Consider the following 22,725-nt stretch of genomic DNA (forward strand, 5'->3'; position numbering starts at 1 on the left):
AGGTACATACTGTTTTATTCAGTCCCCTCTCTCTCTCTCTCTCTCCTCTCTCTCTCTCCCCTCTCCTCTCTCTCTCTCTCCTCTCTCTTCTTCCTCTCCCTGATGAAAACAACCTAATTAGCTGGAGTTGGAAATAGCCAATTAACAAAGGGGAGTTATCTAAGTGATCCCCTTGTATTCCAACCGTAGCCCCCTTCCACCGCTCCCCCCGCAACTTGCATATGCAAAAAAAAAAAAAAAAAAAAGAAAAAAAAAAAAAAAAAAAAAAAAAAAAAATCCCTCTAAAAATAAATAAAAGTCCTCTCTGAAAATGCTCTGGTTTATCTTGAACGTGTAAACACCAGTAACAATTACCATCCTGCATCAAATATACAGTCCCTCACCCCCTCCTGTGTTTGCATTTTTAACTTTTTTTTGCAGTCCCACTTTGTCATGGGTCTTTTAGAACACATTATTCACTTTTTTCTATGGACCATATAATCTAAAAATTGTTAACTAGTTTAACTTTTTTTTTTTTTTTTTTTTTTTTTTTACTTAAAGCAACACTATTCACTAATTACTGTATTTTTTCATAATTGTGTTTGTGACTAAATACTGATTTTTATGATAAAATTATTTACAGCACACTTATAATGTAGTTATGTATTTATCAAGCTTATCCAGGTTGCGCCTCATACTGAGTCAAATATTAGGTGTATTACTCTCTCTCTCTCTCTCTCTCTCTCTCCTCTCTCTCTCTCTCTCTCTCTCTCTCTCTCTCTCTCTCTCTCTCCTCTCTCTCTCTCTCAAAAAAAAAAAAAAAACTGTTCTCCACCGTTAAAAAAAAAAAACAGATACAAAAATATGAAAGCGGAAATGAAACAGATGTGGTTGTTTATCTAGACTTTGCAAAAAGCTTTTGACAAGTAGACCATAATATATTAGCAAAGAAAATGAGAAAACATAATATAGTGGATAAAGTAGGAAGATGGTTAAAAGAATTTTTACACAACAGAAAACAGATAGTTATTGCAAACGATGAGAAATCGGATGAAGCTAAGGTAATTTCTGGTGTGCCACAAGGTACGGTGTTAGCTGCATTACTGTTTGTTATTATGATTGCAGACATAGTAATGTTAAGGACTCGGTAGTGAGTAGTTTCGCCGATGACACAAGAATAAGTAGAGAAATTACTTGTGATGAAGATAGGAATGCGCTACAAAGAGACCTTAACAAAGTATATGATTGGAAAGAGGTAAATAGGATTGTATTTAACTCATATAAATTTGAATCAATAAACTATGGAGACAGAGAAGGAAAGCTATATGCATATAGGGGACCTAATAATGAGACAATCACAAATAAGGAAGCAGTTAAAGACCTTGGTGTGATGATGAATAGGAACATGTTATGCAACGATCAAATAGCAGTACTATTGGCAAAATGTACAGCAAAAATGGGAATGTTGTTACGGCACTTCAAAACAAGAAAAGCTGAACACATGATTATGCTTTATAAAACATATGTTCGTAGTCCACTTGAATATTGCAATATGATATGGTACCCACACTATCAAAAGGATATTGCACAAATAGAGAGTGTAGAAAGGTCCTTTACAGCTAAAATAGAAGAAGTTAAGGACCTTGACTACTGGGAAAGACTACAATTCTTAAAATTATGTAGTCTAGAATGGAGAAGAGAACGCTACATGATAATTCAGGCATGGAAACAGATAGAAGGAATAGCTGAAAACATCATTGGAGCTAAAAATATCAGAAAGAGCAAGCAGAGGTAGATTATTAGTGCCCAAAACTAGACCAGGAAAAATAAGGAAAGCACACAGGACATTAATCCACTACGCACCAGCGTCGATAGTGCAGCGTCTATTCAATGCGTTGCCAGCTCATCTGAGGAATATAACAGGAGTGAGCGTAGATGTGTTTAACCCTTAAACGCCGAGTAGACGTATTCTACGTCGACATTTTTTGTCTCTCGGGTGCCGACTGAACGTATTTTACGTCGACATACAAAAGTTTTTTTAAAAATTCGCGGAAAAATACTTATAGGCCTACCAGCCAAAAACTCTTGAATCACGCGCCTGGGGGATGCTGGGAGTTCACGGATCAAGGTGTTGTTTTGTTTACAATTGTTACGCAGGCGCGCAAGCGCGAATTTCTTTCTTGCCGCACCAAAAAGTATCGGTGACACATCTAGGAAATTATTTCGTCGCTTTGACATAATTTTTGTACCATTTTAAATTAGCCGTTACATGAAGTATTATATATGAAAATGTGCGCATTTTTATGTAGAATACAACAAAAAAATACTCATGATTGTAGCTTTTATCAGTTTTGAGATATATTCATATAAATAACGATAAGTGCCGAAATTTCAACCTTCGGTCAACTTTGACTCTACCGAAATGTTCGAAAAACACAATTGTAAGCTAAAAGTCTTATATTTTAGTAATATTCAATCATTTACCTTCATTTTGCAACAAATTGGAAGTCTCCAGCACAAAATTTCAATTTATGGTGAATTTATGAAAAAACTTTTTCCTTACGTCCGCGCAGTAACTCTTCCAAAAAAATCATATATGCGATTGTCTTAATGTTTGCACCATTTTAAAATTAGCCGTTACATAAAGTTTTATATATGGAAATGTGCGCAATTTCATGCACAATACAGCTATAAACAACCCATGGTTGTAGCTTTTATCAATTTTGAAATATTTTCATATAAAAAATGATAAGTGACAAATTTTCAACCTTTGGTCAACTTTGACTCTACCGAAATGGTCGAAAAACGCAATTGTAAGCTAAAGCGCTTATATTCTAGTAATATTCAAGCATTTACCTTCATTTTGCAACAAATTGGAAGTCTCTAGCACAATATTTCGATTTATGGTGAATTTATGAGAAAAAAAAACATTTTCTTTACGTCTGCGCGGTAACTCCGAAAAAAATCATACGTGCGATTGTGGTAATGTTTCACCATTTTTAAATTAGCCGTTACATAAAGTTATATATGTAAATGTGCGCAATTTCATGTAGAATACAACTAAAAATAATTGAAGGTTGTAGCTTTTCTCATTTTTAAATATTTGCATATAAATCACAATAAATAAAAAAAAAAAAAAACATTTTTCGGGAGAGTTACTGCGCGGACGTAAGGAAAATGTTATTTTTTCATAAATTCACCATAAATCGAAATATTGTGCTAGAGACTTCCAATTTGTTACAAAATGAAGTAAATGATTGAATATTACTAAAATAGAAGCGTTTTAAGCTTGAACAATCTGCGTTTTTTGACCATTTCGGTAGAGTCAAAGTTGACCAAAGGTTGAAATTTTGGCATTTATCGTTATTTATATGAAAATATTTCAAAACTGATAAAAGTTACAATCATGAGTATTTTTGGTTGTTTATTTTAAATGAAATTGCGCACATTTTCATATATAATACTTCATGTAACGGGATTAATTTAAAACGGTGCAAAAATTATGTCAAAGTGACGAAATAATTTTTTAGATGTGTCACTGATACTTTTTAGTGCGATAAGAAAGAAATTCGCGCTTGCCGCGCCTAGCCCGGTAACGATTGTAAACAAAACAGAACGCCTTGATCCGTTGAACTCGCCCAAGCATCCCCCAAGGCGCGGTGACTCAAAAGTTTTCGGCTGGTAGGCCTATAAGTATTTTTCGGCGAACGAATTTTTTAAAAAAACTTTTTTGAGCCGACGTATGTACGTCCATTCGGAAATCGGGGGAGATTTTGACTCGACATTTAATACGTCCATTCGGCGTTTAAGGGTAATGAGGGTACCGACTTCATCCTCGGTGATATGGTCAAAGCGTCGCCACCAAGAATTCTCCACCAACTGGACTGTCTTATTTACCCTTAAACGCCTATTGGTGTATTTTATGTCAACGAAACTTGTCTGTCGGGTGCTTAATTGACGTAAAATACGTCGATGCTAAAGAGTTTTTCTGTAAATATTTGCGGAAAAATAGTTAAGGCCTACTTGGCGAAACATTTTGACTCACTCCTTGAGGGAAGCTGGGAGTTCACGGATCAAGCTGTTGTTTTGTTTACAAGCGTTACCCAGGCTCACATGCGCAGATTTCTTTCTTCTCACACTAAAAAGTATCAGCAACACATCGCGGAAATTATTTTGTCACTTTGTCGTAATTTTTGCACCGTTTTACATTAGCCGTTACATTGAGTTTTATATATGAAATTGTGCACAATTTTATGTAGAATACAACTAAAACCAACCCATGGTTGTAGCTTTTATCAGTTTTGAAATATTTTCATATAAACGATAAGTGCCAAAATTTCAACCTTCGGTCAACTTTGACTTGACCAAAATGGTCAAAAAACGCAATTGTAAGCTACAACTTTTACATTCTAGTAATATTCAGTCCTTTACCTTCATTTTGCAACAAAATGAAGTCTCTAGCACAATATTTCGATTTATGGTGAATTTTTGAAAAAAAAAAAAAATTTCCTTACGTTCGCTCAGTAACTCTGCCGAAAAAATCATAAATTCTTTCGTCCGATTGTTGTGATGTTTGCTCCCTTTTATATTAGCCGTTACATAAAGTTTTATATATGAAAATGTGAACAACCCATGGTTGTAGCTTTTATCAGTTGTGAAATACTTTCATATAAATAATGATGTGCCAAAATTTCAACCTTTGGTCAATTTGACTCAACCGAATTGGTCGAAAAACGCAATTGTAAGCTAAAACTCTTACATTCTAGTAATATTTCAATCATTTACCTTCATTTTGCAACAAATTGTCAATAATTTACCTTCATTTTGCAACAAATTTGAAGTCTTTAGCACAATATTTCGATTTATGGTGAATTTTTTAAAAAACTTTTTCCTGACATCTGCGCGGTAACTGCCAAAAAAATCAGAAATTCTTTCGTCAGATTGTCGTAACGTTTGCACAGTTTTATATTAGCCGTTACATAAAGTTTTGCATATGAAAATTTGTATAATTTTATTTAGAATACAACAAAAGACAACCCATGGTTGTAGCTTTTATCAGTTTTGAAATATTTTCCTATAAATCGCGATGTGCCAAAATTTCAACCTTCGGTCAACTTTAACTCTACCAAAATGGTCGAAAAACGCAATTGTAAGCTGAACCTCTTACATTCTAATAATATTCAATAATTTACCTTCATTTTCCAACAAATTGGAAGTCTCTAGCACAACAATTTTGAGATGGTGAATTTTTGAAAAAAACGTTTTCCTTACATTCGCACCTTCGGTCAACTTTGACTCGACCGAAATGGTCGAAAACAAACGCAATTATAAGCCTAAACTTCTACATTCTAATAATATTCAATCACTTACCTTCATTTTGCAACAAATTGGAAGTCTCTAGTACAATATTTCGATTTATGGTGAAATTTTGAAAAAACTTTTTCCTTACGTCAGCGCGATAACTCTGCCGAAGAAATCAGAAATTCTTTCATCCGATTGTCATAATGTTTGCACCGTTTTATATTGGCCGTTACATATAGTTTTATGTATGAAAATGTGTGCAATTCATGTAGAGTACAACAAATAACAACTCATGGTTGTAGCTTTTATCAGTTTTGAAATATTTTCATATAAATTATAAGTAGAAAAAATTTGACATTTGGTCAACTTTAACTTGACCGAAATGGTCGAAAACTGCAATTGTAAGCTACAACACGTACAGACAGTCTAGTAATATTCAATCAATTACCTTAATTTTGCAACAAACGAGAAGTCTGTAGCACAATATTTCGATTTATGGTGAATTTTTGAAAAAAAACTTATGTCCACACGTTACAAATTCATGCATCATATTGTGATAATATTTTCTCTGTGTTGCTTTGATCATTTTACAATTTGTTATATACCAAAATCATCGCAATTTAGTGTACAATACAACGAAAAATAAATCAACTCATTACCTTTAAGGGGGCTGGCCAGCTAATGCCCTTTTTTAAGGACAGGACTTTGATATTCATACCACTTAATAAGGTAACTTGGGACATCTCCAAACCGCATATGATTTTCACCTCTGACCTTCGGTTTTGTGACGCCAGGGCGATTTATCCCGAAAATAACCATTTTTCAAATTCTATCTCCTCCCTTGATATTTAATATTAAGACCTGGGATTACTACCATATATAGACCTGATGTAGACCTCCAATCGAATGGAGAGTTTTTTTTCTAAAAGTCATTTTTTTGCTAGATATGAATTTTTCAATATGGTAAAAAAATAAACCCTATAAATCAGGAGAAAAAAATTTATGAAAAAAATATGAAACAAAAATTGGAAAAAAGGGCTCTATTTGATTGTTCTATAATGTCTTTCTGAGTTGTATACCAAATTCCAATGTTATAGCTTTAAAACTAAGTGAGAAGATAGATTTTGAAGGCCAATAAGTATAGTTTTGAGATACAGGCGTTCAAAGTTTTCCTTTGTATTTCTATAAAGACAATGTTAATAAATAATGATTATTATGAATGTATATTTCTTTTTTGTGTATTAATAAACCAAAACTATTTTATTTATCATAATTTAATCATAAATGATGATCCCTTTGCTCATATATCGTAGCCTGGGGCACTGCTTGAGGCAAGATGGGCACCCCTTCCTACGCAATTCTCTCTCTCCCCCCTTCACTAACTCGGCTTATTAAAGCGAATTTTCTTCTTCTGTATGTTAGCGAGATGTTTTCCTTGTATTTTCCTCTTTGGCATGATGAAATTCTTGCCCGAAACAAAGATAAACAAACGTAAAAGCAAGAGAATGTCAAGAGGTGAAACTCGAAGGCGTACTCTTTTTTTACAAAGACAATTTAATAAATCATGATTAATATGAATTTCATATTCCATTTTGGGTATTAAAAAACCAAAACTTTGTTATTTATCATAAATGAAGACCTCTTTGCTCAAAGATCGTAGCCTTGGGCACAGTGTGACGTGTGCTGTCAAGCAAGACGGGGGCGTTACTAAGCAACCCTTACTTTGCAACCCTCCCCTCTCTCTTCACTAACTACGCATATATTATGATATTCTGTAATAATACTTGAGCGATTTTTCTTTGTCTGTATGTTAGCGAGATGTTTTCCTTGTCTTTTCCTCATTGGCATGATGAAATTCTTGCCGAAACATACATAAACATACGTAAAGGCAGGCGAATGTCAGAGGTGAAATGGAATGTGTAGACTACTTGAAGTCTGTGATCGCACTAAATCAGGACTGGACTTGGTAGCTGAGCCTGAAGTCTCCTTCTCGACTCGGGGAATGTCTACAGATGCCATTTCTCCCAATTTCTTTGACAATAATTATTAAAATTTACGATAATAGAAGAAATATTGCATTTTCTTGTACGGATCAATGTTTTAGGCTTATTGAGTTACATTAACTAATTACCCTGTAACTACAAAAGTAAGAGGAATTTTGACGAAATATTTCGTATACGAATTCTCAATTGCCATATGAAGCTCCATGAATTTTTTCATGACTGCATTTTTCGCCCTATACCACCATATATGGGTTCCGGCCGGCCCCCTTAGATGTTTTGCTCACAGCGCGTTTTGTATACAATTATATATGAAATTTATTTTTGCGCTGTCATATATTCTAATATTTATATATGATAATGATATTTATTTTCATTTCTGATGATTGCATACTAAACTTCAGGCAGTGACAAAAAAAGGAGCCAAAAATGAACTCTAAATCTTAAAAACTAAGCGTGCTGTGTTTTTTTTTTTTTTTTAAACTAAGCGTGCTGTCTCAGAATGACACTTGTGGTCACTTGTGGCCACATGCAGAATTTTATCCCAAGTTTCAAACCTTACTGACAGAGGCACTGAGAGAGATGCCTCCCTGATACAACCTTCCATGCCAACTGCACATCGAGGGAATTCACCAGTCAGTACGATCCCGTTTGGTTACCCCAGGAAGTCTTCTACAGCCATGTATCAAGGAAAGAAAAAAAAGGATCTTAGAGACTGGTACATGGTTATGCCAAACCACCTTCACATCCTTCTATCTGTAGGACATTGCTCACTGGTCCTTGGACAGTTTTCTTGGGTCCAGTGGCGGCTGCTCAACTAAATGTTTAGTTCAGCCAGTACCCCTGGCGGGACAGTCTTACCTATTAGTAAGCCAGCCTTATGCTGGCACCTAAGATTTTGGTTTGAGATTGAATGGGATGACTGGTCTTCTGCCCTTCTTTCTTTTTACTCCTCTACCAGCAGGCAGTGGAGAGAAATATCCATCATGAACTGACTAATTGTTCATACACAATACAAACAATTATGAAGACGTCCCTTCCTCTCTCTTACAAGTTGAAAGAGGAAATGACAACAAACAAGGTTGCTGGCTAACATAGTGTTGTTGTCTCCGAAAATTAATTTTTTTTTATATTTTCCTATAAGACACTGTATCAGTTCACGTTGTTCCTTAAGGGGGCCGGCCGGCTAATGCCATTTTTTAAGGACAGGACTTTGATATTCATACCACTTAATAAGGTGACTTGGGACATCTCCAAACTGCATATGATTTTCGCCTCTGACCTTCGGTTTTGTGACGCCAGTGCGATTTATCCCGAAAATAACCATTTTTCAAATTCTATCTCCTCCCTTGATATTTAATATGAAGACCTGGGATTACTACCATATATAGACCTGACGTAGACCTCCAATCGAATGGAGAGTTTTTTTTCTAAAAGTCATTTTTTTGCTAGATACGAATTTTTCAATATGGTAAAAAAATAAACCCTATAAATCAGGAAAAAAAATTTAAAAAAAAAGACGAAACAAAAATTGAAAAAAGGGCTCTATTTAATTGTTTTATAATGTCTTTCTGAGTTATATACAAAATTCCAATGTTATAGCTTTAAAACTAAGTGAGAAGATTGATTTTGAAGGTCAATAAGTATAGTTTTGAGATACGGGCGTTCAAAGTTTTCCTTCTTATTTCTGTGAAGACAATGTTAATAAATAATGATTATTATGAATGTATATTTCTTTGTTGTGTATTAATAAACCAAAACTATTTTATTTATCATAATTTAATCATAAATGATGATCCCTTTGCTCATATATCGCAGCCTGGGGCACTGCTTGAGGCAAGATGGGGCACTCCTTCATACGTAACCCCCTCTCTCCCCTTCACTAACTCTGCTTATTACAGTGAATTTTCTTCTTCTGTATGTTAGCGAGATTTTTTCCTTGTATTTTCCTCTTTGGCATGATGAAATTCTTGCCCGAAACAAAGTTAAACAAACGTAAAATGGAAGAGAATGTCAAGAGGTGAAACTCGAAGGCGTACTCTTTTTTTACAAAGACAATTTAATAAATCATGATTATTATGAATTTCATATTCCATTTTAGGTATTAAAAAACCAAAACTTTGTTATTCATCATAAATGAAGATCTCTTTGCTCAAAGATCGTAGCCTTGGGCATAGTGTGACGTGTGCTGTCAAGTAAGACGGGGGCGTTACTAAGCAACCCTCCCCTCTCTCTTCATTAACTATGCATATATTATGATATTCTGTAATAATACTTGAGCGATTTTTCTTCGTCTGTATGTTAGCGAGATGTTTTCCTTGTCTTTTCCTCATTGGCATGATGAAATTCTTGCCGAAACATACATAAACATATGTAAAAGCGGGCGAATGGCAGAGGTGAAAGGGAACGTGTAGACTACTTGAAGTCTGTGATCGCACTAAATCAGGACTGGACTTGGTAGCTGAGCCTGAAGTCTTCCTCTCGACTCGGGGAATGTCTACAGATGCCATTTCTCCCAATTTCTTTGACAATAATTATAAAAATTTACGATAATAGAAGAAATATTGCATTTTCTTGTACGGATCAATGTTTTAGGCTTATTGAGTTACGATAACTAATTACCCTGTAACTACGAAAGTAAGAGGAATTTTGACTAAATATTTCGTATACGTATTCTCAATTGCCATATGAAGCTCCATGAATTTTTTCATGACTTTGCATTTTTCGCCCTATACCACCATATATAGGGGTTCTGGCCGGCCCCCTTAACCCAGATGTCTGGCTGACAAGTAACGTTTTATGTGACAGTTCAGGGGTATATGACTCCTTATGTACTACTTTGGCCAGGAAGTGAGCCCAGGTGAGCTGAACCTCCCTTAAGGGGGCCGGCCGGCTAATGCCCTTTTTGAAGGACAGGACTTTATTCATACCACTTAATAAGGTGACTTGGGACATCTCCAAACCGCATTTTATTTTCGCCTCTGACCTTCGGTTTTGTGACGCCAGGGCGATTTATCCCGAAAATAACAATTTTTCAAATTCTATCTCCTCCCTTGATATTTAATATTAAGACCTGGGATTACAACCATATATAGACCTGATGTAGACCTCTAATCGAATGAGGAGTTTTTTTTTCTAAAAGTCATTTTTTTGCCAGATATGAATTTTTCAATATGGTAAAAAAATAAACCCTATAAATCAGGAGAAAAAAATTTATAAAAAAAATACGAAACAAAAATTGGAAAAAAGGGCTCTATTTGATCGTTCTATAATGTCTTTCTGAGTTATATACCAAATTCTAATGTTATAGCTTTAAAACTAAGTGAGAAGATAGATTTTGAAGGTCAATTAGTATAGTTTTGAGATACAGGCGTTCAAAGTTTTCCTTCGTATTTCTATAAAGACAATGTTAATAAATAATGATTATTATGAATGTATATTTCTTTTTTGTGCATTATTAAACCAAAACTATTTTATTTATCATAATTTAATCATAAATGATGATCCCTTTGCTCATATATCGCAGCCTGGGGCACTGCTTGAGGCAAGATGGGGCACTCCTTCATACGTAACCCCCTCTCTCCCCTTCACTAACTCTGCTTATTACAGCGAATTTTCTTCTTCTGTATGTTAGCGAGATTTTTTCCTTGTATTTTCCTCTTTGGCATGATGAAATTCTTGCCCGAAACAAAGTTAAACAAACGTAAAATGGAAGAGAATGTCAAGAGGTGAAACTCGAAGGCGTACTCTTTTTTTACAAAGACAATTTAATAAATCATGATTATTATGAATTTCATATTCCATTTTAGGTATTAAAAAACCAAAACTTTGTTATTCATCATAAATGAAGATCTCTTTGCTCAAAGATCGTAGCCTTGGGCATAGTGTGACGTGTGCTGTCAAGTAAGACGGGGGCGTTACTAAGCAACCCTCCCCTCTCTCTTCATTAACTATGCATATATTATGATATTCTGTAATAATACTTGAGCGATTTTTCTTCGTCTGTATGTTAGCGAGATGTTTTCCTTGTCTTTTCCTCATTGGCATGATGAAATTCTTGCCGAAACATACATAAACATATGTAAAAGCGGGCGAATGGCAGAGGTGAAAGGGAACGTGTAGACTACTTGAAGTCTGTGATCGCACTAAATCAGGACTGGACTTGGTAGCTGAGCCTGAAGTCTCCTTCTCGACTCGAGGAATGTCTACAGATGCCATTTCTCCCAATTTCTTTGACAATAATTATAAAAATTTACGATAATAGAAGAAATATTGCATTTTCTTGTATGGATCAATGTTTTAGGCTTATTGAGTTACGATAACTAATTACCCTGTAACTACGAAAGTAAGAGGAATTTTGACTAAATATTTCGTATACGTATTCTCAATTGCCATATGAAGCTCCATGAATTTTTTCATGAGTTTGCATTTTTCGCCCTATACCACCATATATAGGGGTTCCGGCCGGCCCCCTTAAGTTAAGACCAAAAGTTTTTTCTGTGAACAAATAAAAAATTCTAAACAAATATGTATTTTTGTATTTTTCATAACTAACAAACCTGCGGTCTTAACATATATTGTCTACCTCAAGCTACCCCTCAAATTTTATTTGGGCTCAAGGAAACTCAACACAATGGACTCAAGATGCATGTAGGTCAGCTACTCCTCCTTACTGCCATTTTGGCTATAGCTGATGCCACCATTTCCTTGTAACTTTTATTTAACCAGTCTCCACCAGGCACTAGAGAATTTTTCCCATATGTTAAGGATGCAAGTTTATTTAAATTAAAGTTTGTCATTTTGTAACTCAGATTTCAGAATTCAGTATCTTCTACTTCTGCTGGACTTTTGAAGGAGAAACCAAAGGAGAAGGTAAGAATTTAATTTTATATCATTTTTTTTAATTATAAAAGAAAAAACTGGCAATTTGTTAATTTTGTTTCAGGAAAAACAGGCAAAAGATTCTGGTATGTAAGTGTTTGACCATCATATCATGCAGCATTCATCCTGTAGTTACTGTATTTATAAGTATATATTAGTAATTGTGGTCAAGAACTTGATTTTACTATTTTTTTTCATGCAGACATCACACACATGTAGCACATACCTGTGGTCTTTGAACTGACAAATATCCACATAACCCTAGCAGTTGATTCACTTTTAATGTCTCAGCCATCAGCTAGCAAAATGAGTAAGGCTGGGAGGATATAATTTGAGGGACAAATAGTGGGTTGGTATAGAAAATCTATTAATTTAGAAAAATTTAACATATTTTGGGTTGAATCCATTCTTCATATGTGACCTTAATTGCAATTCCATTGGGAAAGTTGAAGGTAGTGCATGGCCTACATGATTTGCCATAGTCAAGGCATATAGATATACTCTTGTGACATATCTCCTTGGGAGATATGAGCTTGATTTACAGGGATGTTTAAAATGGCATTTCCTTGTATAGCAGCACTTCTGTGTTGTTTTTTGCTGACATTCCCATCCTATTCAAGGTCATCAGTAGTTTGGAGAAGCACAACTAAGTACAACAGTAGCCTGAGTTTTACACTACTGTAGTTCTTTGTTTTGTAAGAAATTTAAGGGTAGGAAGTATACATAATACTGTTGGCTTTAACTGCAATTCTGGTGTTGGGTTTGGAGCTATTGTCTCGAATATCAAGCACAGTGTTGAAACTTTGACGAGAGTTTGTACTTTGCCGCAAGTTCTAATGTAGTTTTGTTTGTTTTCCTCATTTACGTAAAGTGGAAATGCATATGATGTGAAAGGGAGATTGTATGTTTTATTGTATTTTTATTTAGTTGTGAGATGGGTTGTGTTTGGTTATTCTCATTTTAGATTGTAAATGTGTGTAATAGTGCTTAAGTTCTGGTGGTCAGTTGTTTGTTGATTTGATAGTTAGTCAGTCTTGTTACAGCTCTGGTGTAGTGTAGTTGTGACTTAGAAAGAGCAGTCATAGTCAAGATATTGTCCAGGCAAGACGCTTTCCTACGGTTCTCAGAGTCACGTCGGGATCTCTAAGTACTGAAGTTTTCCTTCCATCTTCAAGTTCATTTAGGGAAATTCCTTTAGGAGATATGCATACCTTAAGAATAAGGAGATTTTCTTATGGTGCCCTTTAGATGAAGGTTATGAAATACTGGAGATGTGCTAATGCTGATCTCAGATAATTCAGGCTAGGGATAATGAGTGTGCCATTCACATTAATAGTAAGTTGACATTTTATATAAAATAAACTATATACACAATGCAATGAAATGTCTTAATGTTATTCAGAATAGGTCTGTATGTTTCAATTCATTTTTGGCTGGATTATACAAGCTAAAAAAAAAAGAACTCTAAACACAAACACATGTACTCATCTGAGACTCAGGGTGAGGAGCTGCTCTGCTGTCTGCTTGATATATAGCTGAACTAGAACAGCACCCACACAACAATTCAATAACCACACAACAAAAGACCACTGCACAACAATCACTATCAATACCAAAAACCAATAACACACTGCCCACAGCACCAAGGAACCTCAACATTCAACAACAACAACTCATCTACAACACAACAAATTGAACAGCACAGGCACAACACAACAGCTTCAAAAAACACAAAAAAGCTGACCATCGATAATGCTGCTCCCAAAACTGACTGACCAGCACTGGCTCTCCTCCCAACGCTCGTAATCAACGCTCACCACTGATATACACAGCGATCTCCACAACAGACATACTTATGACCGCCATCAAACCACTCCCATGTATTCCTCCATCTCTCTCTCTCTCTCTCTCTCTCTCTCTCTCTCTCTCTCACTCTCTCTCTCTCTCTCTCACACACACACACACCACACACACACACACACACACACACACACACACACCCCTTGGAGACGTCATATAAACTACCATTATCACTCCTCCATAGTACCTCCCCTGTTATATTTGACGTCATCTTACCCTCGCAACACTCACACTAAGTTGCTTTCCGCAACATCCAAGGAGGCTTGGGTGCAGGCCCCCTGGATCTTGTTTGAGGACCCTCATACATTCTCTCAGTTATATTGCCATTCACTTTTTCCAGTCCACTTTCATACAAATTCCCATTAACACCCTCACTACTGTCCTCCCAAATCTCATTCTCTACTTCATCGACATCTTCTAGCTCTGGTCCCAATATCTCTCTTATTTCTGCTACCAAACCACTCATTTCATCCATACGTATGTCAAACTCTTGCAAAGATTTATCCACACTTTCAACTGCCACCTTACTACTAGGTTTCCTTCCTACTAAAGTCTCACTTAACCCTGTTAATTCAAACCCACATACACTACAAGTATCATTCATTCCCTCAAAGTCATCCGTATTACATTCTTTATCAATCGTTCGCACTCAACCACTAACACCCTTACCACACCGTTCATGCTTCTTCCTTCCACATCCTGTCTCTACACCCTTCCGATTTCTTCCACACTCAACCAACACCAACTGTCGATCTCTCAGCTCATACTTATTCACCCTCAACCATTCACACATCGCATTTTCCTTAACATACTGTCACACACTAAAGGACCCACCCAACTGAATCCCCTTAACACCTAGTTTCCTGAATTCCCAGCCTGACTCATCCTCTTTTGCCTACACACACTCGCCACATGACCTTCCATTCCACATTCAGCACACTTCGCATGGTGTTCTTTACACATCCCAGCATAATGCCCATTCTTTCCACAGTTTCCGCAAACCACGTTCATACGATTACCCTGACATCCACTAGCTATATGCCCTATCTGTCCACACCTGTAACGTTTTAATATCCCTATATTTCTTACACTCACTCACTAAATATCTTGTTTGCGCACCCAAGACACTCTCCCAACGCCCATTGACATTCATTCTTCTTGTGTCCTTGCTTTTCACATGTATAACAATTCTGCTCTCGCTCAAGACTAACTGATCCTACTTTTTCAACACTTGGACTCTAATCTCTTAGGTTTTACTTCACTTACATTACTTGCTCTCACACTCCTATCAACCACTTTCCCTGCCATTTGCCTCGGCCCTTCTAAAACTGCCTCCCTATAGCTCTTAAACTCTGGTATACCCTCAGGTATACCCTCAGCTACTTCAGTCCTAACACTAGCACATCTCTCTTTCATACACTTACCTAACTCATAATCCTCTCTATGTTTTGAAAAAATGTTCTTTCCACTTCAACCTTTCATACGTCCATCTCATTTTATCTTTTCCTCCTTACGTTTTAAGATTATTTATAAACTCATACACACTCTCGGGCACAGTCGCCAACAGCTTACTAACTCTTTACACTCTTTTATCCTTTCGTCCCCAAACTTTTTCCTAGCTAATGTTTCCAACCTACATACATACATTGACGATGACTCCCCAATATTCATTCTTGCCTCTTGAAAATCATGTTTTTTTTCCTTTATATCTAACGGGGCACTTTATTCTTTTCGCCTGTTCCACAATCCTTGCTTTCACACGCTCATACGACACATTCCCTACACTCATCCTTACCCCATCCCCATACATACTCAACAAAAATCTTGTCAAGAAGTTACCTAACACTCTTGTTATCCCCATACTTAGCCATACAATACTTCTCATATTCCTTAAAAAAAGTCCCTTAAAAAAGTCCCTTATGTCCCTGCTACTATATTCCTTGCATTGTGCACATCGGGGTACTTCTCTCATGTACACAGCCTTTTGTACTTCCTGTTTACTCTCACTGTCACTTTCGCCACTTCCATTCTGCATTCATCATTACTCTGAATTTTTCGCCCATTTTCTCAACCATTCTCTCTTCGTTCCTTTCACTTCTTTCATTTCCACTTTCGCACTCCTTACCATTCCTCTCATTTCCTCTAACTCGCTCTTCATTTCCTCACCACACCAACCATCCTGCAGCTGCCACACCAGCATCCCCACGTTATACGCCAATAAATAATGTGGCGAGATTACACAAGCTAAAAAACAAAAAACTCAAAACACAAACATCTCCTCACCCTGAGTCTGAGGTGAGTACAGGTGTATGTATTTTGAGTTTTTGGTTTTTAGCTTGTGTAATCTCGCCACATTATTTACTGGCGCCCAACATGGGGATGCTGGTGTGGCATCTGCAGGTCAGTTGGTGTGGTGAGGAGCTGAAGAGCAGATTCAAGGTTGATCAGCTGATCGCAACTGTTACAAGGTTACGAGCTGGTCTATAGAAATGGGTAGAGTGAGTGAGAGAAAGAGAATTACTGCCGTTCTCCCTTCTGAGAAAATTTGTTTAGCTTAGCGCCGTTCTCAAGGTAGCCTCTTTCACACGCTCACATACAAAAATGAAACATTTCGTACAACTTTTTCTAATGCATTGCAATTACAACAAACCTCTAAAGTTTGTTGAATCCTGAGGGGCATCAAAATGGAAAACACTTGTGAGCAAGTTGTTAACACCAGGTAAAAACAAAAGTAAACTTTAACACTTAAGTCCTTATAGGTTTCAGCAGATGAACACGAAGTTATTTGCACTTGCCTTTGTGTGTAATATTCAGTTACAATTGCAACCCCGTGTAATTAATTCCCATTATCATTTATCCCTCCTCCCCCAACAAACACATCTTACACTTAAACACTAGCTAACATCACTGCCAAGCCCTGGTGACACCCGAATTCTCCTGACTAAACTTAAAAATCCCCTTTTGTCTGTAATTGAGAGGCGGTTGCCGAATATGCATAATTATAACCACATTTCCTAACATATGCCTAATCTATCTATTCCTAGTCTCTCTGGGAACGTAAACTATAGGCTTGAATGCCTTTTCACACTGTCACCACCTATTACGAGTGTCAAAATGATGCTTGTATAAATTATTGGAAAAAACTCCTAACGGGGAAACATAACCTACCTTTCATAGTCCCTTTGTGTGACATCTCTGAAGCTAGCTGAAAAATCAATTGTTAATCTCTAGGCAAATTCAAACTCCTGGTCAACAAAACTACAACCTTTATTTTTAGACTATGGCTGTCAGATTTATTCCTCAGCTTGTAAAACCAGGCTGAAGGAACTGGACGTTGTACACAATATGGGGCTGAGAATATGCTCAGGGGCTTTTAGAACTTCGCCTGTTGCAAGCATATATGTTGATACTAATACTAACCAACTTCCCCTTGATCTGAGAAGGCAAGAACTAGGGTTAAGGTACATGGCTAGAATTAAAAGTGCTCCCAAAAATCCCTCCTTCCAGGTGCTGAGGGAAGCAGACTCACGTGTCTTTTCTGGTATAAGAGCCTCTAGACCATTTCAAGTTAGACTAAATGAAGATGGTACGGGTAATCATCATAAATCCCAGAAAGTCATGGAAGTAAAACATCCTGTGTATCCTCCATGGCTTATTCCAGAAGCATCGGTGTGCAAAAAAGCATATAACAAAATGTGACAAAAATATATACGGATGGATCAAAGTCAGATAGTGGTGTTGGCTATGCAGTTATCCTTGGTGATACAGCATATACGGCTAAACTACCTGACTTTGCATCCATATTCACAGCAGAATTAACAGCCATAGTCTCTGCCCTGGATATAGTTTTTCAAAGTAGCGACACTAATTTTGTCATTTACTCGGATTCCAAAAGCACTTTAGAAGCTATTAAAAAATTCAATAGCTTCCATCCTTTAGTTAAAAAAGTTCAGGAATCGCTCCTCCGTTTGTATTATTTGCGTAAATCTGTCTCTTTCTATTGGGTCCCTTCACATGTGGGGATTTGTGGAAACGAGATGGCAGATAGTATCTCATCAGAAACAGCCTTTAGTAAAGTGCCTCATACAGATCTAGAAGGTCCTTTTAGGTCTTATATTTTAAGCAAATTGCAAGAAAGATGGAATTCTCATCTTGCCAATAATAGAAAGTACAGAAATATTAGAAATAATATATTACCCTGGCCTTCGTCTTTCCAGTCTGATAGGCGAACAGAAATAGTTTTAAGCAGACTGAGGATTGGGCACACTTATTTGACCCATCAGTTTATTTTAGAAGGGGGCAGCCTCCCAGAGTGTTCTTGCGGTGGCGAGATGCTAACAGTAGAGCACATTCTGGTTCCTTGCCCCAAATATCTTAACCCGAGAGAGAGATACCTTAGAGGTAAATCCCTTTGTGATATTTTGGGAGATGAAGCAGATATTTCTGCTCTCACCTCCTTTTTAAAGTCTATAAACATTTTTAACCCTTGAACGCCGAAGTGGTATTTTAAAAATCGTCTCCCGTATGCCGGCGGCGTTCACGAGTGAGCGCCAAAGCAGAAAAAAAAAATTTTTTCAAAAAAATCACAGCACGCTTAGTTTTCAAGATTAAGAGTTCATTTTTGGCTACTTTTTTTTTGTCATTGCCTGACGTTTAGTATGCAACCATCAGAAACGAAAAAAAATATCATTATCATATATAAATATTGGGATACAGGCAGTCCCCGGGTTACGACGGGGGTTCCGTTCTTGAGACGCGTCGTAAGCCGAAAATCATCGTAAGCCGGAACGACGCTTGGAAATATGTCTTAAACTAATAAAAAGTTATAAAAACCTTACTTGTAATCCTTTGGTTACACTACATGTTGTTTCCTGTAGTTTTATGTACAACCTGGAGTTATTTTCATAAAAGAATGCTGGTTCTTGAAGGTAAAAACTATTGTAATCCTCTGGTGACACTACATTCTTGGAAGTTTTATGTACAACCTGGAGTGATTTTGCCAAATCTTGAGGGCTACAAGAACAGCTGATTACTATTTACATATCATATAGACTAATTAAAGTAAACGTATCTTTAAATAGGCTTATATATTAGTATCAACAAAACATTTCCTGCCATGAGTCAGAGGCCGTTTAATGAAACGAACACTTCTCTGTCCTATCTGTTCAGAAAATAAACGTTACGTCAATCTCCGAGACCATTGTTGCCAAGGAGTCTCTCTCTCTCTCTCTCTCTCTCTCTCTCTCTCTCTCTCTCTCTCTCTCTGATCAAATTACACTGGAACCTTGACATACGATTGCCCTAATATACTAATGTTTTGAGATACAACAGAAAATTTGCAAAAATATAAGCTTTGATATACAACGAAATATTTGAGATACGATTTTGTGATGAGTGTTAGTTGTATAGGCGACCGATAAATGGCGTTCAGTCTGTTTGTTTGTTTGTTGGTGCTGCTTGTTAACACGTCGTTGTTTAGTTCGTTGTATTTGCGCCTATTTTTCGTGTTATTTTGTCTTTTATTATTAACCATGGGTCTCAAAGCTAAAGACAAAGCAGGTGATAAGAAAAAACCCAAGAAAATGATTTCGATGGAAGCAAAACATGAAATTATAGCAAAGCATGAACGTGGCGTTCGTATCGTCGATTTGGCAAACGAGTATGGTCGAAATCCTTCTACAATATCCACGATCATCAAGCAGAGGGAAGCTATAAAAACCTTCCAAAGGCATCACAATCATTTCTAAATTTCGAACTGATTAAAAAAAATAAATACAAATTAGTTTAGCAATGTTATTTCATTTGTGTTTATTACGTAGTTATTAGTGTTACATACGTAAATAAAAAGAGAACAAATCGTTCCCTGCCACCCTTCCCTACCTCCTCCCCCTGCTGGCCTCACGTCATCTTTCGTTGTGGTAAGTAAAATTCCTTTCTTTTTTTTAATTGATTTTATTAACATTTATTATCATTTATCACATTGCTATGTTATTTTATCATTGTGTGTTATTACTCGTTTATTTGTGTATAAATTGTGTATTATTATATTATATGCAATTTAGCTGTGTTTAGGTTTGGTTTCATAGCACTAGAACGGATTAATACATATTACATTATTTTTAATGGGAAAAAATGCTTTGAGATACAACTGTTTTGATATACGACGATGGTAACGGAACAAATTAAATTCGTATGTCAAGGTTCCAGTTACTGGATAATGTCTCTCTTTGGATACTTCGATTTTGCCAAATCTTGAGGGCTACAAGAACAGTTGATTACTATTTACGTATCATATAGACTAATTAAAGTAAATGTATCTTTAAATAGGCCTTATATTATTAGTATCAACAAAACATTTACTGGCATGAGTCAGAGGCCGTTTAATGAAACAAACACTTCTCTCTCCTTAACTCGGAGCGTCGGAAGACGCCTCTCTCTCTCTCTCTCTCTCTCTCTCTCTCTCTCTCTCTCTCTCTCTCTCTCTCTCTCTCTCTCTCTCTCTGATCAAATTACTGGATAATGTCTCTCTTTGGATACTTGGAATTTGCATTGTAATCTAACCAGAAACTTCGTTTTGTTATTATTACTGGAAACAAGCAATGATTTTTTCATTATTTGCGCTTTTGGACTGTTATATGTAAACTTTGCGCACCGCAAGCTAGTATGTATTCATTCGCTCGGAAACTAGTTCCGCATATGAGGCGTCACTAAAAAACCATAAACAAAAAAATACGACATAATAAGTGTCGAAAAATCATCATAACCTCAAAATTTTTGTTGTAATCTAACCAGAAACTTATTTTTATTAATTATACTGTGCTAAACTATAAAGGATTTTTATCATAGTATGCGTTTTTTAAAAGCGTCGTTAACTCGGAGCGTCGGAGGCGTCAGCGTCGTAACCTCGGAACAAGCGTCGTAACCCAGGACGGATTTTTCCATTGAATATTTAGGAAAATGCGTCTTAACCTCGGAACTTCGTAAGCCGGAACCGTCGTAACCCGGGGACCGCCTGTATATGACAGCGCGAAAAAAAATTTCATATATAGTAATTGTATACAAATTGCGCTGTGAGCAAAACGGTTAAAGATAACGATTTAATTTTTTTTCATTGTATTGTACACTAAATTGTGATCATTTTGGTATATAACACATTGTAAAACGATCAAGGCAACACAGAGAAAATATTATCACAAAATGATGCATGAATTCGTAATGCACGGACGTAAAAAAAAGCTGTTTTCAAAAATTCACCATAAATTGAAATATTGTGCTAGTAACTTCCCATTTGTTGCAAAATGAAGGTAATTGATTGAATATTACTAGACTGTAAGTGTTGTAGCTTACAATTGCAGTTTTCGACCATTTCGGTTGAGTTAAAGTTGACCGAAGGACAAATTTTTTCTATTTATCTTTATTTATATGAAAATATTTCAGAACTGATAAAAGCTACAACCATAGGTTGTTTTTTGTTGTATTCTACATGAAATTGCACACATTTTCATATATAAAACTTTATGTAACAGCTAATTTAAAATGGTGCAAACATTACGACAATCTGACGAACAAATTTATGATTTTTACGGAAGAGTTACTGCACAGACGTAAGGAAAAAGTTTATTTCATTAATTCACCATAAATCGAAAAATTGTGCTAGAGACTTCCAATTTATTGCAAAATAAAGGTAATTGATTGAATATTACTAGAATGTAATAGTTAGCTTACAATTGCGTTTTTTTACCATTTTGGTCGAGTCAAAGTTGACCAAAGGTTGAAATTTTGGCACTTATCGTTTGTTTTTTGTTGTATTCTACATGAAATAGCGCACATTTTCATATATAAAACCTTAAGTAACGGCTAATTTAAAATGGTGCAAACATTACGACAATCGGACAAAAAATTTATGATTTTTTCAGTAGAGATACCGCGCGGACGTAAAAATTTTTTTTTCCATAAATTCACCATAAATCGAAATATTGTGCTAGAGACTTCCAATTTGTTGCAAAATGAAGGTAAAGGATTGAATATTACTAGAATATAAGAGGTTTAGCTTATATTGCGTTTTTCGACCATTTCAGTAGAGTCAAAGTTGACCAAAGGTGTAAATTTTGGCACTTATCGTTATATATATGTAAATATTTCAAAACTGATAAAAGTTACAACCATGGGTTGTTTTTAGTTGTATTCAACTTGAAATTGCGCACATTTCCATATATAAAACTTTATGTAACGGCTAATTTAAAATGGTACAAACATTATGACAATTGGACGAAAAAATGTATGATTTTTTCGGTAGAGTTACTGCTCGGACATAAGAAAAAAGTTTTTTCATAAATTCACTATAAATCGAAATATTGTGATAGAAACTTCCAATTTACTGCAAAATGAAGGTAAATGATTGAATATTACTAGAATATAAGAGGTTTAGCTTACATTGCGTTTTTCGACCATTTCGGTAGAGTCAAAGTTGACCAAAGGTGTAAATTTTGGCACTTATCGTTATTTATATGTAAATATTTCAAAACTTATAAAAGCTACAACCATGAGTTGTTTTTTGTTGTATTTTACATGAAATTGCGCACATTTTCATATATAATACTCCATGTAACGGCTAATATAAAATGGTGCAAAAATTATGTCAAAGTGACTAAATAATTTCTGAGATGTGTTGCTGATGTTTTAGTGCGAGAAGAAAGAAATTCGC

The 22,725-nt window shown here is 35.9% G+C and overlaps 1 protein-coding gene across 1 annotated transcript in view; it reads left to right on the forward strand.

Annotated features, from left to right (window-relative positions):
- The window catches only part of LOC135215776 (uncharacterized), a 122,321-nt gene that overhangs the window by 15,172 nt on the left and 84,424 nt on the right, over positions 1–22,725 (forward strand). Inside the window, exon 2 of the mRNA XM_064250726.1 lies at positions 12,092–12,152. Coding sequence (XP_064106796.1) covers positions 12,092–12,152 — 61 coding nt within the window. The remainder of the gene's footprint in view (positions 1–12,091; positions 12,153–22,725) is intronic.

This window comes from Macrobrachium nipponense, chromosome 5 (assembly GCF_015104395.2).
Source record: "Macrobrachium nipponense isolate FS-2020 chromosome 5, ASM1510439v2, whole genome shotgun sequence".
Lineage (NCBI taxonomy): Eukaryota > Metazoa > Arthropoda > Malacostraca > Decapoda > Palaemonidae > Macrobrachium > Macrobrachium nipponense.